The 14,442-nt window shown below is 38.4% G+C and overlaps 1 protein-coding gene across 2 annotated transcripts in view; it reads left to right on the forward strand.

Moving 5' to 3' along the window:
- The window catches only part of PM20D2 (peptidase M20 domain containing 2), a 46,478-nt gene that overhangs the window by 12,109 nt on the left and 19,927 nt on the right, over nt 1-14,442 (forward strand). The window contains exons 4-7 of one of the 2 annotated variants that reach the window (XM_002746813.5): nt 1,352-1,506; nt 4,823-4,958; nt 8,585-8,692; nt 8,909-9,409. In XM_002746813.5, the coding sequence (XP_002746859.1) occupies nt 1,352-1,506; nt 4,823-4,958; nt 8,585-8,692; nt 8,909-9,063 (554 nt within the window). In that variant the 3' untranslated portion in view covers nt 9,064-9,409. Of the gene's footprint in view, nt 1-1,351; nt 1,507-4,822; nt 4,959-8,584; nt 8,693-8,908; nt 9,410-14,442 lie in introns of those variants that run through there. The other variant, XM_078369767.1, reaches the window with a different exon arrangement.

Consider the following 14,442-nt stretch of genomic DNA (forward strand, 5'->3'; position numbering starts at 1 on the left):
AATTTATTTCCTTATGATTTAGGAAATTGTTTTATTTTAGTATCTATTCTTTACCTGATGTTGCTATAGCCTGAGGTCAATTTGTAATTGTACTTTTACCAGTTTTTCTGCCTTAGCTTCTTTAAAAGGAACAAACAGGAACGTGTAGAAATATTTTTTTAAAGTAGGTCATATTACATTGGATTTTGCATATCCATTTTAATTATTACTTTGAATGAATCTTAATTCTTTGTAATTCCAAATAAATGCATTTGTTTTGGCAGTTGACAATACTTAGTGATCTTTGACCTGCATTGGTTTTTTTCTTGGCATAAAATTTTTTTTTTTTGAGACGGAGTTTCGCTCTTGTTACCCAGGCTGGAGTGCAATGGCGTGATCTCGGCTCACCGCAACCTCCGCCTCCTGGGTTCAGGCAATTCTCCTGCCTCAGCCTCCTGAGTAGCTGGGATTACAGGCACGCGCCACTGTGCCCAGCTAATTTTTTTGTGTTTTTAGTAGAGACGGGGTTTCACCATGTTGACCACAATGGTCTCGATCTCTTGACCTTGTGATCCACCTGCCTCAGCCTCCCAAAGTGCTGGGATTACAGCTTGGCATGAAAATTATTTTTCTAGAGCTAAATGCCATTTAAAATATTCACGGAATTCCCAAGGTACGAAGGTAATTATAGAACCTCATACCGTTGTTGAGGTATGGTAAAATCTTTTCCAGATGTTAAGATATTACTAAGTTTATTTGGTGTGGTTATATAATTTCTAAGTTTCTGTATAGTCTGGATCACAATTTCTTAACATTATATAAATTCCTTTGAATGAAGTATATATGAATAATTATTTTTTCTATTAGCCAAAAAATATCACCCTATGTATAGAAATTTCAGTTGCACAGGCTGGGCATAGTGGCTCACACCTGTAATCCCAACACTTTGGGAGGCCGAGGTGGGCGGATCATCTGAGGTTGGGAATTTGAGACCAGCCTGACCAAAGTGGAGAAACCTCGTCTCTACTAAAAATACAAAAATTAGCAAGGCATGGTGGCGCATGCCTGTAATCCCAGCTGCTAGGGAGGCTGAGGCAGGAGAACCGCTTGAACCGAGGAGGCAGAGGTTTTGTTGAGCTGAGATCACGTTATTGCACTCCAGCGTAGGCAACAAGAGTGAAACTCTGTCACAAAAAATAAAAGACATTTCAGTTGTACAACATACCAAAATCTTTGATTGGTATATTGGTGAAGCTAGTAAGTTTAATTTGTTGTTCTTTATGTTCATATTGGCTGAAAAACTTAATGGGTGTATTTAAGCTTAAAGAAATGGTCACCAAGCTTAATTTTAGTAATTTGGTTCTTTTTATAGGTATAATAAAAAATGGTGGAGTAAAACCCAACATCATTCCCTCTTATTCTGAATTAATCTATTACTTCCGTGCACCCTCAATGAAAGAACTTCAAGTTTTGACCAGAAAGGCAGAAGATTGCTTCAGAGCTGCAGCTTTGGCTTCAGGGTGCACAGTAAGAACTTTTAAAAGTTAATCTAAGTTACAATCAGAGGTATGCATGTGGGCTAGCACTGTTAGATTGAAACCTAACTTGACTCTCTTATTTGGTGACATGTTGAATATGCAGATTGAGTTGGCTGAAGAGTTAATGTGAAAGTCTTCAATTTTTACATGTTTTATTCCTTAGTGCTTGCAACAGGGAAGATGACAGGTCATCTTACTTATATGGTAATTAGAATCATTCTGATACTTCTGTGCTAGAATCCCTGCCATTTTACAAGTTATATCCTTCCTTGTTGGCAGTTACCCTTTTATAATTGCTCTATGTAGTTTCTATAAAGGCAACTATGGCAAAATCAGCAAAAACTTTTTTTTTTCTCCCAGACAGGGTCTTGCTCTGTTGCCCAGGCTGGAGTACAGTGGCACAGGCTTGGCTCACTGTAATCTCCGCTTTCCAGGCTCAAGCAATCCTCTCACCTTGGCTTCCCACCTCAGCCTCCTGAGTAGCTGGGACTACAGGCATGCACCACCACACCTGGCTAACTTTTTGTATCTTTTTGTGGAGACAGGGTCTCACCATGTTGGCCAGGCTGGTCTCAAACTCCTGAGTTCAAGTGACCCGCCCACCTCGGCCTTCTAAAGTACTGGGGTTATAGGCGTGAGCCACTTCACCCAGCCAGTAAAAAGCTATTTTTGTACTTATAGATGTGTATAGTAGTGATATAAATACTATCGTTTGCTGGAACGGAAGATAAATATACATGGAAGTTAGTCGAGAGGTTTTATTGATTGGTTTTTGTTTGTTTTTGAGATGGAGTCTTGGCCTGTCGCCCAGGCTGCAGTGCAATAGCATGATCTTGGCTCACTGTAACTTTCCTCCAAGGTTCGAGCAATTCTCCTGCCTCAGCCTCCCAAGTAGCTGAGATTACAGGCGCACGCCACTACGCCCAGCTAATTTTTTGTATCTTTAGTAGAGACGGGGTTTCACCATGTTGGCCAGGCTCAAACTCCTGACCTCAGGTGATCCACACACCTCAGCCTCCCAAAGTGCTGGGATTACAGGCGTGAGCCAACACACTCAACTAGTTTTGTTGATTTGAACCCTAATGACAGAGTCTCCTTGTGTCGCCCAGGCTGGAGTGCAGTGGTGCAATCTCGGCTCACTGCAGCCTTTGCCTCCCAATCATGTACTATGTAAAGTGGAGTGAGTTTTAGAATTATATAAATTATGAATCTTGCCCTGGAGGGAACCTGTAGTCTAGTTGGAGAGATGAGATATAACCCATAACTCTCAGCCTAGCTAATTCTGTAACCTTTAGAAATGTTAGTGTCTTTGGCCCTCCGTTTTCTTGCTTGAAAAATGGAGATAACAATCTATCTTAGGGTTCTTGTGAGAATTAAATGAGATAATGTTTGTGAAGGTTTACAGCCCAGCGTTCATTTATATTACCTTACTTTTTTCTTCTTATTAGTCTAGAGATGTGTGATTGATTCACATAGTAGTAGCAGTATCTCACAGTAGCAGTAATTCTCAGAAAGCATATGTTATGTGTCCTGAGAGTAGTGTGGAATGCATTCTGAGGATCAGAGGTGAGAAAGAGTGGTCTGGGGCTGTTAATCTTGGAAGAAGGTTTTGTTCAAGACTGTAGACCTGAACTGAGCTTTGAAGGGTGATCATACTTTTAGATATGTATGTGAAGGACAGAGACCGACAGTTCTTAAGGAATATAGTCTGCAAAGATAAGAATATAAAAGCTCGTGTTGTGTTGTAGTGAATAGATAAATATATGGACACATGTAGAAGCAAGGATGTATTTTCATATGCCACTAGAGAAGATGGGTATACATTTAGTGAATGAAAACTATGAAGTGTCCTTAACCTAGAACAGTAAAAACTAAATATTTATTCCCTTATTTATTTAAAATTATAAATATTTGTGAAATACATATGCATGTGAACTATTATCATTAGGCAGTATCTCAAGGCATACAGTATTCCCTTAGAATAAGGTTCGTTGTTACTGGATTTGAATCTATATGTAATTAATTTATTTTTAAAGTTTTTTGTAGAGATAGGGTCTCCCTGTGTTGCCCAGGCTGGTCTCAAACGCCTGGGCTCAAGTGATCATCCTGCTTTGGCCTCCCAAAGTGCTGGGATTGCTGGTGTGAGTGACCTTGCCTGGTCTAAATCTATATTTTAAATAATCTTTTAGTAATTTCTTATATTTTGGCTGACTTGTAAAGTCTGATTAGGTTGTCATTATTTCTACCATGGATGTTGCTAAGAATAAAAGAAAGGTCATCTCTGCCATTTTATGATTGGCTATCGCTAATATTGGTATTATCTTTAGTGTGAGGGAATATTGCCAGTTTTCATTTAATCAAAACTAAATCTGTAAATCTACTTAGCTGGGTACATAAAAGCTGCTTCTGTGTCTTTATATACTGAAATTAATAAATGAGGTCTATTGTCAACCGTTTCTCATTGTAGATCTTCTACCTTTCCCTCAGGGTGCTTTTGTACCTCTCACACCAGGCAGTGACATCAGTGTGAATTTGTATATTTAATATTAGTAAAGCTTAATTTCTTTTTTTTTTTTGGAGACGGAATCCTAGAGCAATGTTCTCAGAGTGTGGTTTTTGGATCACCTACATCAGAATTACTTGGAGGGTGCTAGTTAAAATAAAAATTAGGCCGAGCGCTGTGGCTCACACCTGTCATCCCAGCATTTTGGGAGGCCGAGGTGGGTGTATCACTTGCAGGAGTTCGAGACCAGCCTGGCCAACATAGCGAAACTGCATCTCTACTAAAATACAAAAAAAATTAGCCGGGCTGGGTGGTGGGCACCTGTAATGCCAGGTACATGGGAGGCTAAGGCAGGAGAATCACTTGAACCCGGGAGGCGGAGGTTGCAGTGAGCTGAGATTGTACCACTGCACTCCAGCCTGGGCAACAGAGTGAGACTCCATCTCAAACATAAATTTCTGGGTTTTCCTCACACCCTATGTAGGCGACTGAAGTTGACACTCGCTAGCTAGTAATCAGCTTGGTGACATTGTGGGGTTTAGTGTATAAAGAAGATAGGGTCCTAGGAACTCCCATTATAGAAAATACATCTTTTTTTTTCCTTTTCTAAGACAAGAGATTTGAAAGTGTTATATCTAGAAGGGAAAGTGCCTTCTCTTAAATCTCTTCCTATTAGAGAACTACCACTGGTTTGGTTTAAAATTAGATAGTGAATTTTATTTTTTATTTCAAAATTTGTTTTGCAATTTATTTTTTCTCTTATACCAATCAATGCTAGAGCATGTTTTGCAATTTTTTATAGGTGGAAATTAAAGGTGGAGCACATGATTATTATAATGTTCTTCCCAATAAGAGCCTATGGAAAGCTTATATGGACAATGGAAAAAAGCTAGGAATAGAATTCATTTCAGAAGATACAATGTTGAATGGCCCTTCAGGTAATTAAGTTCTTTTTTTTATATATTGAACTATTTGAGAAAGAGAAATACCATCTTTGGCTAAATTGGTTTTATTTAATGATTTGGAAGATAGAGAGGTATTGCAGATGTTTTTAGTATTTTCACAAACATAATTGATAGGGGAAAGAAACTAATGGACTCAAGTGAGTGTAAAATGTCGAATGAGCAGACTTAATTTTAGAAATAGTCAACCTATATTTTTGTCTATATTCCAAATATTTCTAGTGTTTTAAGTTTCTTTAGTTCTGATTTTTAAGTAAGTTGGTAAAGTGGGATATAGAATTTTAATCCATTCTCAGTCATCACAATAAGTAGGTTACTAAGTAGTTCGTTATCTGGGGCATTTTCAGCTTCTAAGGAGCAACAGACAACTAGAATTGAAATAATCATAAGCATATTTGGGGTTATGTCATTTTTTTTTTTTCCTTTTTGCAAGTTAGAATTGTTTCTTCTGTTTTAAAAATAGATGTTGATGAAGTAGGCCCAAAAGGACTTGGGGTGAAAATGGGGTGTCAGTGTCATTCATTAAGATAAAGAGATCAAGAGAAAGAGCAAATTAGGGTAAGAGAGATTGTTATAAATTATTGATAAGTTAAACTTGAGGTGCCTATAGTATTTCTTTTTCCTATTTTTTTTTTTTTTTTTTTTTTTTTTTTTTTTTTTTTTTGAGATGGAGTTTTGCTCTTGTTGCCTAGGCTGGAGTCCAATGGCGCAATCTCGGCTCACCGCAACCTCCGCCTCCCGGGTTCAAGAGATTGTCCTGCTTCAGCCTCCCAAGTAGCTGGGATTACAGGCATGCACCACCATGCTGAGCTAATTTTGTATTTTTAGTAGAGATGAGGTTTCTCCATGTTCGTAGGGCTGGTCATGAACTCCCGACCCCAGGTGATCTGCCTGCCTTGGCCTCCCAAAGTGCTGGGATTACAGGCGTAAGCCACCACACCTGGCCTATAGTATTTGTAAGTGAAGCTGTTCGGTACCTGTTAAATCTAGAACCCAAAAAGATGTCTAGTTTGGAGATTTAGGAGTTGTCCATATATGGGAGGTAATAGAAGACATAGATGTTGATGAGATTGCCCAAATATGTAGAGGAAGAAGATTCCCAGAGATCAGACAGTGGTGGTCAACAGAGTGGTCGGTGAAAAAGCCAGACAATCAGGAGCGAGGAGAAGTTGTGGAAGCCAAGAAAACTTACAGAAAAGAAGGAGGAGTAAATCATGTCAGGTGCTGTAGAGACTAAGTAAGATGAGTATGGTCTAGTGTCCACTGGCGTCTACTAATAAAAAAATTCATGGATTGTCTCAAAGAAAATAGTACAAGACCAGGTGGTACCAGATGCCAGGTCTCACTTCTCTACCCAGGGCATTGACTGGTGAGACAGTAGAAATAGCAAAGACTATTCTTTTTCAAGAGAGTTAGCTTTCAAGGAAAATGGAGTGGATACAGGCTTGAGGGAAGTGTGGAAAAGAAAATAATTTTTGAGGGAAGATACTTGAGAAGTAGCTGTAATGTTTAGGAAGGAGGTCAGGGAGTTCAGAGCCTTTCCCTCTAGGAAGTAGCACACAGTGAGCATTGATGGGGCTGAGGAATTGAGAGAGAATTGCCACTGAGAGGAGTTGGTCAGGGACATCAGTTTTGTGTTTTCTTTCTGAATAGCATTAGAGCTCAGCTCAGCATTGAAGACCATGAATTTGTTGTTAAGGCAGTCTTCATGGTTCTATTCTTTTACCCTAGCAGGTTTCTGCAGTATAGCTAAAGAAGGGAAGATGCATGGTTAGCTCTACCTTGGGTTTAGGTTTTACGTAATGGACAAAACAGTAGGACAAAGTGGCTTTGATTTTGGTATGATTTATGGGCTCTAGGGTCTAGCTCCACAAGTAAGAACTTAAAATACACAACAGGCCTTTTTTTGTCCATCCTTTTTTGTTTTGTTTTGTTTTTATACTCAGACTCTTTCAGCACTAGAGAGGCTTTTTCCATCCTGTTCACTGATGTCCCATCACTGTGCATCCTCAGTGTCTGGAGCCATTTCTGGCATAGTTAAGTGCTTATGAATATTTTCTGAAGCAGTACTTTTATACAGAGGCGACATGCCTCAAAGCCTGGCCTCTGTCTGCCTTTACCACATAACTGGCAGCTGTGAGACTATTGGCATGTTATTTAATCCCCATCAGCCTTGGTTTTTTCATGTTTAAAATGGAAACTGTTGGAAATATTAATGAGAATACATACGAAGCACTTAGGATTGTTTTTGGAACACAGTATTCCAGATAAATGTTAGCTGCTGTTTGTCACATATTCCTTTATTCTCTTACCACTCATTGTGTAGTCTCACTTTGCCTGGCATGGTGTTTGACATGTAATAAACATTCAGTAAATATCTACTGAGTGAACATAAGGCTTTGTTTTTACTGTGATTTATTTAACAAGTGTCAATCATGTGAGAAGCTAGAGGTACAGTCATTTCAAATACTATTTCTTGCCTTATACAGCCTCATAATTTAGTTTTTGAAATAAGCATGAACCAAATTATCCAATACATGGAAAATTTAAAAGTGCTGTAAAGGAGAGTAATACATCTCTGTGAGAGCCTATCCTAGAGGGATTTCAGTTTATGGGGAGATGAAGTAAGTAAGGCTTTGCTGAGGAAATGATGCTTAAGATGGAATTTGAAGGTTAAGAGTTAGAGGAATGAAGCCAGGATAGCATGTGCAAGGGTCCTGTGGCGGGGAGACCATGGTGAGTGTCTAGAGTGGCTGGGGCAGAGAGGGTAGTGGGAACATGGTATGAGATCAGGTTGGAAAGGTAAGTGGAGTAAAGATTGAAAAAAAAGGCAAGTAGAGTAGATGCTGCTAGACCAGTTAGGAAACTTTTAGTTCAGCCAAGAGATGATGATAGCTTAGACTGGGGACAGTTGTTGGTGATGGTGATACAAAGAGCGTTAGGATTCTGAGATACTTGGCAGGTACTGTAAATAAGTGGGGTGGAGGTAGAAGAAGAGAAAGATCATGTATTTGACTTTATATGTAAGTTTGATCTACCTTGAAGACATCCAAGAGAAGATACCAGGCTGGCAACTGGATGTCTGAGCATGGAACTTAGAAGAGACTGGGAATAGATTTGAGTTGGTGGTGATTTGAAGCAATACATATGGACAAAATCTTGAGAAAGAATATGTAGTGAGAAGAGAAAAGGGCCTGACATGGAGGGTCCCATAACTAATATTTCATCATAGAGGGGGATATATCCCCAAAAGAGACAGAAGAAGGGGCCATCAGAGAGGCAGAAGGGCAGCTATGCAAGTGCTATGTCACAGAATAGAAGAAAGGGAGTTGGTGCAATGTGGAGTGCTGCCGGGAGGGCCAGTAAACGCTGTGAGACCAGGCCAGGGCAGGTTTGCATGACCTTCATGAGAGATGTGACTGATGCAGGTGAGTGGGTGGCAGGCTCAGTGGAAGGTGAGCTTATGAAAGCACAAGCATATGGGCAACTCTCTAAGAAGCTCACTTCTCTGGGTCTCTTCTAACAGGGACTGTGACTTCATAACTCAAGAATACTTAACCACATATACTTACATATACTTTTCTTACTTTGTGTGTTCCAAGGATCCACAGATTTTGGAAATGTTACTTTTGTGGTTCCTGGAATTCATCCATATTTTTACATTGGATCTAATGCCTTGAATCATACTGAACAGTACACTGAAGCTGCTGGTAAGTGTTGCTGGATGTGACTGTTTTGGCATGCACACTCTTCTGGTAGTAGCTGCCTTTCTGTTTAACCAATTATTTCACTACATATCATCACCTCAGTAAATACTGTACTGCGGTGGGCAGTTGGAGAGCCAGTTTAGATATGGAGAGCTGACCTGAGAAATTAATAAAAAGTTTAAATAAGTAAGGAGGTATTTTATTTTCTCTACCCTCTAGGGTCACAGGAAGCTCAGTTCTACACTTTGCGGACGGCCAAAGCTCTGGCAATGACGGCCCTGGATGTTATTTTTAAACCAGAGTTACTGGAAAGAATTAGAGAGGACTTTAAACTGAAACTTCAAGAAGAACAGTTTACAAATGCAGTAGAATAAAAGGAAGAGTTAGGGGCCGCTTATGAATCAAGAAGATGTGATGATTTTTTTCTTTTATTCTCTTTTAATGAAGGCATGCTTGTTTTTTAATCTTAAAGGAATCAAATTCTTCTTACCTGATAAATGAGGACAGGGTGTGGAGAAAACATATTACCTCATATGAAATTTTTTGCAAATCTGTACTTGATGGATTGTGATATTGCTGGAGCTGGTAGGTGATGCCATTCTTTCTAGTCTTTCCCTCACAACCACTCACCTTCACAGTAGTGATACCATCTTAAACAACCTGGATGATACATGGCATCATTTTTATAAAATATTTTAATAAACCTTTTTATCAGCCTTACATGTTATGTGTTTTTTTTAAAGTTTAAGAGATTTTAAGCCTTATATTCAGAATTGACGCCCATGAGAGCATTTTGTGGTACAGGGTGGTAAACTTGTTCTCCAGTTGTATATTATTCCTTTACCAGATTGTATATTTGAAGCCAGTGTCTTTTTTTTTTTTTGGAGACAGAGTCTCGCTCTATTGCCCAGGCTGAAGTGCAGTGGCACAATCTCAGCTCACTGCAACCTCCACCTCCCAGATTCAAGTGATTGTCCTGCCTCAGCCTCCTGAGTAGCAGGGATTACAGTTGTGTGGTACCACACCCAGCTAATTTTTGTATTTTTTATAGAGACTGGGTTTCACCATGTTGGCTAGGCTGGTCTCAAACTCTTGACCGTAAGTGACTCACCTGCCTTGGCCTCCCAAGTGCTGGGATTGCAGGCGTGAGCCACCATGCCCAGCCTGCCAGTGTCTTTTTAATATGCATGTGTGTCAGTATTTTTAAATTCTTACAGTATCTAGCACATTGCTTCCTCTGAATATCAGTACTTTTTGGATAAGTAAATATGGCTTCCTTGCTTGGAATCATCCAAGTTTAAAGTAGCTTTGTAGATAGACCATGATCCTGAGTTTTAATTTTGTGTTTATAGCCATCTCTTGTGCAACCTGTTGCTTCGGGTACACATAAGAAAACCTCTTTTTTTTTTTTTTTTAATTTTTAATTTTTTTTACGTAGTAGAGACAGGGTCTCACTATTATCTTCTAGGCTGGTCTCAAACTCCTGGGCTGCTCAAGCAATCCTCCTGTCTTGGCCTCCCAACGTGTTGGGATTTCAGATGTAAGCCACCAAACCCACCCATTTTTTTTATTATTTTTTTTAATATGAAGGGTCTTGCTCTGTTGCCCAGGCTGGAGTGCAGTGGTGTAATCACAACTCACTGTGGTCTCAAACTCCTGAGCTCAAGCAGTCCTCCCACCTCAGCCTCCTAAAGCACTGGGATTACAGAATTGAGTCATTGCACCTGGTCCTGACTCATTTTTTAAAAAGGTTAGGCTGACTTAGTGCAAAGTTTAAAATTATATGATTCTTAAAATACTGAATTAGTTTCTAACCTAAATTAGAGGTACAGGTGGACCTGCTTGAGGTATATTTGTTTTTATGGATCATTTTTATTACATGCCTTTATAATATTTCATTGTTCTCTGTACTGAAGCCTTTTCTCAAATACCAGGTCTTGGCTATGTTAAATATATAGGCTTTAAAAGGTATTATCTAAATTAATGGTTTAAATATAGAAATTGAGACTATTTTCTCTTTAGTGACAATTTTAAAAGCAGGCCTTAATATGGGACCTGTGTAAACTGTGTGGTACTATGAATTACTAAATTGCTCTATACCATGTAATAGTGAGCATAGCTAATATTTAGTCTGCCTTTTAAAATTTTTAGACAGCTTTTCAGTTTTAACTAATTCTCCATAGTGTGTGAACTACTCAAGAAATTTTCCCTTTTTAATTGCCTCTATAGCACTCATATGAGCTAGCAATGGGATAAATTAGAATATTTTGTTTATGAATACTTGTATATAAACTTAAGTTTTTGATTTCTCACAATCCCCCAAAAGAATGTTTATTTATTAAGAGTTGTGTTGATATTTTAACTGTTAAAATTTCAGCAGTTGAACGTTGGTTGAGGAGTGCCTATTTCTAAGCACTGCATGTAAGAAGAAAAGACATTGCAAAAGGAAGAACTGAGATTAATTTACTTTCTTTGGTTTTTCTATTGCTTATTATAATGTAAAAACTGGGTGGCAGTTTAGAAGGAAGACTGTTAAAAGAGTGGCGACCAATAACTTTTTTGATCATTAAATTAGATTTCCTAAACCGTGGCAGGATCATGGACTTAAGGCATTCTTACTTGGTTTTGTCAAAATTTTGCAAAAATATGATAATGTATGTATACTAAAACTATATAATTCTTTCGGTTTAGAAAAGCAATCAGTTAATGTCTTTAGCAGACTGAAGCAGTATTAAACACAGGTGTGCAAGTTGGAAATTGTAGAAAACTGAAAGAAAACAAGACAAAATGTCTTTTTTTTTTTTTTGAAATGGAGTTTCGCTCTTGTTACCCAGACTGGAGTGCAATGGTGCAATCTCGGCTCACTGCAACCTCCGCCTCCTGGGTTCAGGAAATTCTCTTGCCTCAGCCTCCTGAGTAGCTGGGATTACAGGCACGCGCCACCATGCCCAGCTAATTTTTTGTATTTTTAGTAGAGACGGGGTTTCACCATGTTGACCAGGATGGTCTCGATCTCTTGACCTCGTGATCCACCCACCTCGGCCTCCCAAAGAAAATGTCTTAAACATAAAATTGTATATATTCTCTTTTACAAAAATCATTTGTGAAAAGTGTGCTAAACTTTTTTTACGTGAGTGATATTAAGATTTATTTTTAAATATACTTTGGAGATCCTTTGTTATCCAAATAAAAGTGATGAGTTTCTATGCCTTTAAAAAAAAAAAAGGAAGAAAAAGAAAAGGCACTGTGCTTGTCTCAGAAAGCTTGTGTTTGCTGGTAAGTTCTTCTGAGATTTATTTATCTGAGCAACACTAGGACTGAGGGAACATCTAAAGGCTATCATCTTGAAAATTTTTGAGGAAGTGTTTCTGAAATATTTAAAAATACCTAAGTCACTTTAGTCATTTTGAACAAAAGAAATCAATCAAAAAGTTTTTTTAAGGATGACTATCTAATTTTGTAATACGTTCTTTTTTGAAACCTGTCTGATGGTGTTTTATACATTTCTAACTTTTTACCTGAATTATCTCTTTAGTCTTTTGGAAAAATATCCTACATAATACTAATCTTGAACCCTATCAAATTGTTGTAAGATAAATGTTGTTTGTACTAGAAAGCAACCCCCTATAAGGTTGGAAGGTATGATAAACTGTCTTTATTTTTTTTACATACTTTATAGCAAGCATTTTGCAGTCCAGTCATATAGTTGAGGATGATATATTTTGATATGTATGAAGTTAGTATTTTCAAGAAAGCAGTCTACTACCAACAGATTATAAGTTTTCTTTGTAATAATAGGTACATAATAAAATGTATGTGAAAAATCTAAAGTCATAAACATGTTTGTCTGATAGCAATTGTTTTTAATGACAAAGGTATAGATACATACATACATACATACATAGATAAAGCACAGTTACCCAAATCCATTGGGATATACATACTATACTTTGTCTTATCCATCAGTATCATAGATGTTGACTTGCTTTTTCACTATATGTCATGTATTTTAAAAGAATAATAAAGTTCTTTTGTTTAAAAATGAATGTTTCATTAGTCTCAAGCTAAAAAATTACAAAGCAAATTGTACATGGCAGGAGGTAGATACATATAGTATTGAGTTTCCTTTTAAGAAATGTTTCCACCTTTAATACAGAGTAATTCTATGTAATAACACAAATGTGATGGGACAGGTTTTTAGATCCTGGCTAAAGTATAAGTGCCTTATATGAGAAAAGTCACAAATGTCCATGTTTCTTTGTTTAAACTGGTTTTTAATTTTTATTCTTATTTTTAGAGACAGGGTCTCGCTGTCACCCAGGCTGGAGTACAGTCAGTGTTGTGATCACAGCTCACTGCAGCCTCACCTTCCAGGCTCAAGCAATCTTCCTGTCTCAGCCTCCTGAGTAGGTGGGACTGTAGGCATGTGCTCCCCTAATTTTTAAACTTTTTGTAGAGATGGGATCTCGAACTCCTGCGCTCAAGAGATCCTCCTGCCTTGGCCTCCCAAAAGACTAGTATTTGGGCATGAGTCACTGTGCCCAGCCTTAGACTGGCTTTCAAAATGGAGCCCAAATCTGTTCTTTTTTTAAGAGATTAAAATGTAAGATTAGCTTCTGTTAGTTCAATAGATCAAACCACCTAACCACCTTAAAAAAGAAACCTCAGAAATACGAAGTAGAGAAGATGATCAGGTCAGGGTCTTAAGTAGACAAGAATCTTGTTGAAGTCAGAGATGGCAGACATTGCCTCCCTGGATGAACAGTCAAATTTGGGAGTTTGAATTTTTTTCTATTTGTTGTTATTGGTCACGGACAATATATTTTATTTAGCTCAAGAGAATGGATAAGAGTGAAAAAAACCTGCATCTTTTCCATTTGTGTTTAAGATAAACCAAAGCTTCTAAATTAATGTACTGTTACTGCCTGAAATGATAAGAATTTAGGATTAACAGTAGCCTCATGGCATGTCATCTGATCTGGCACTTTCCTTGAAGAAAGATCGTGTGTTAACCTTAAACAGTTTGATTAGAACCTGAGTAAAAATCCTTGAGTATAGTTAAAAGTTTGCTTATATAGCCATGTGCGGTGGCTCACACTTGTAATCTCAGCACTTTGGGATGCTGAGGCGGGTGGATCACCTGAGATGAGGAATTCAAGACCAGCCTGGGCAATATGGTGAAACGCCATCTCTACTAAAAATACAAAAATTAGATGGGTGTGGTGGTGGGCATAGTGGCGGGCACAATGGCAGGCACCTGTAATCTCAGCTACTTGGGAGGCTAAGGCAGGAGAATTCCTGGAAACTGGGAGGTGGAGGTTGCAGTGAGCCGAGATCATGCCATTGCACTCCAGTCCAGGCCAACAACAGCAAGACTCACATAGATGATTGATTGACAGACAGACAGATAGATAGATAATTTGTTCATTGCCTGAGAGCAGGATAGGATGCCACCTTTGAAGAAGTTAATTCAGATGCAGTTGAAACCTAATGCTTGAAACTAATATCCACGTCTGAACATTGTGTGGTGGTACTAAATTATTGTCGAGTTAGGACGTTTCTTCAGATACAGAGCAGTTACTCACAGCAGCTATGTGGTGTGCTTGCCATAGTTTTGGAAGGTTTATAGCCTCTGCCCCTACATCCCAGGTCACAGAACCCACTTAGGTGGATTGTGTGTTCTTTAAGAAAAGGTCCCTTGTAAAAATATCTAAGAATAGTTTATTCCCTGATACTGACTCAGAAATTAAAAG

Source organism: Callithrix jacchus, chromosome 4 (assembly GCF_049354715.1).
Source record: "Callithrix jacchus isolate 240 chromosome 4, calJac240_pri, whole genome shotgun sequence".
Lineage (NCBI taxonomy): Eukaryota > Metazoa > Chordata > Mammalia > Primates > Cebidae > Callithrix > Callithrix jacchus.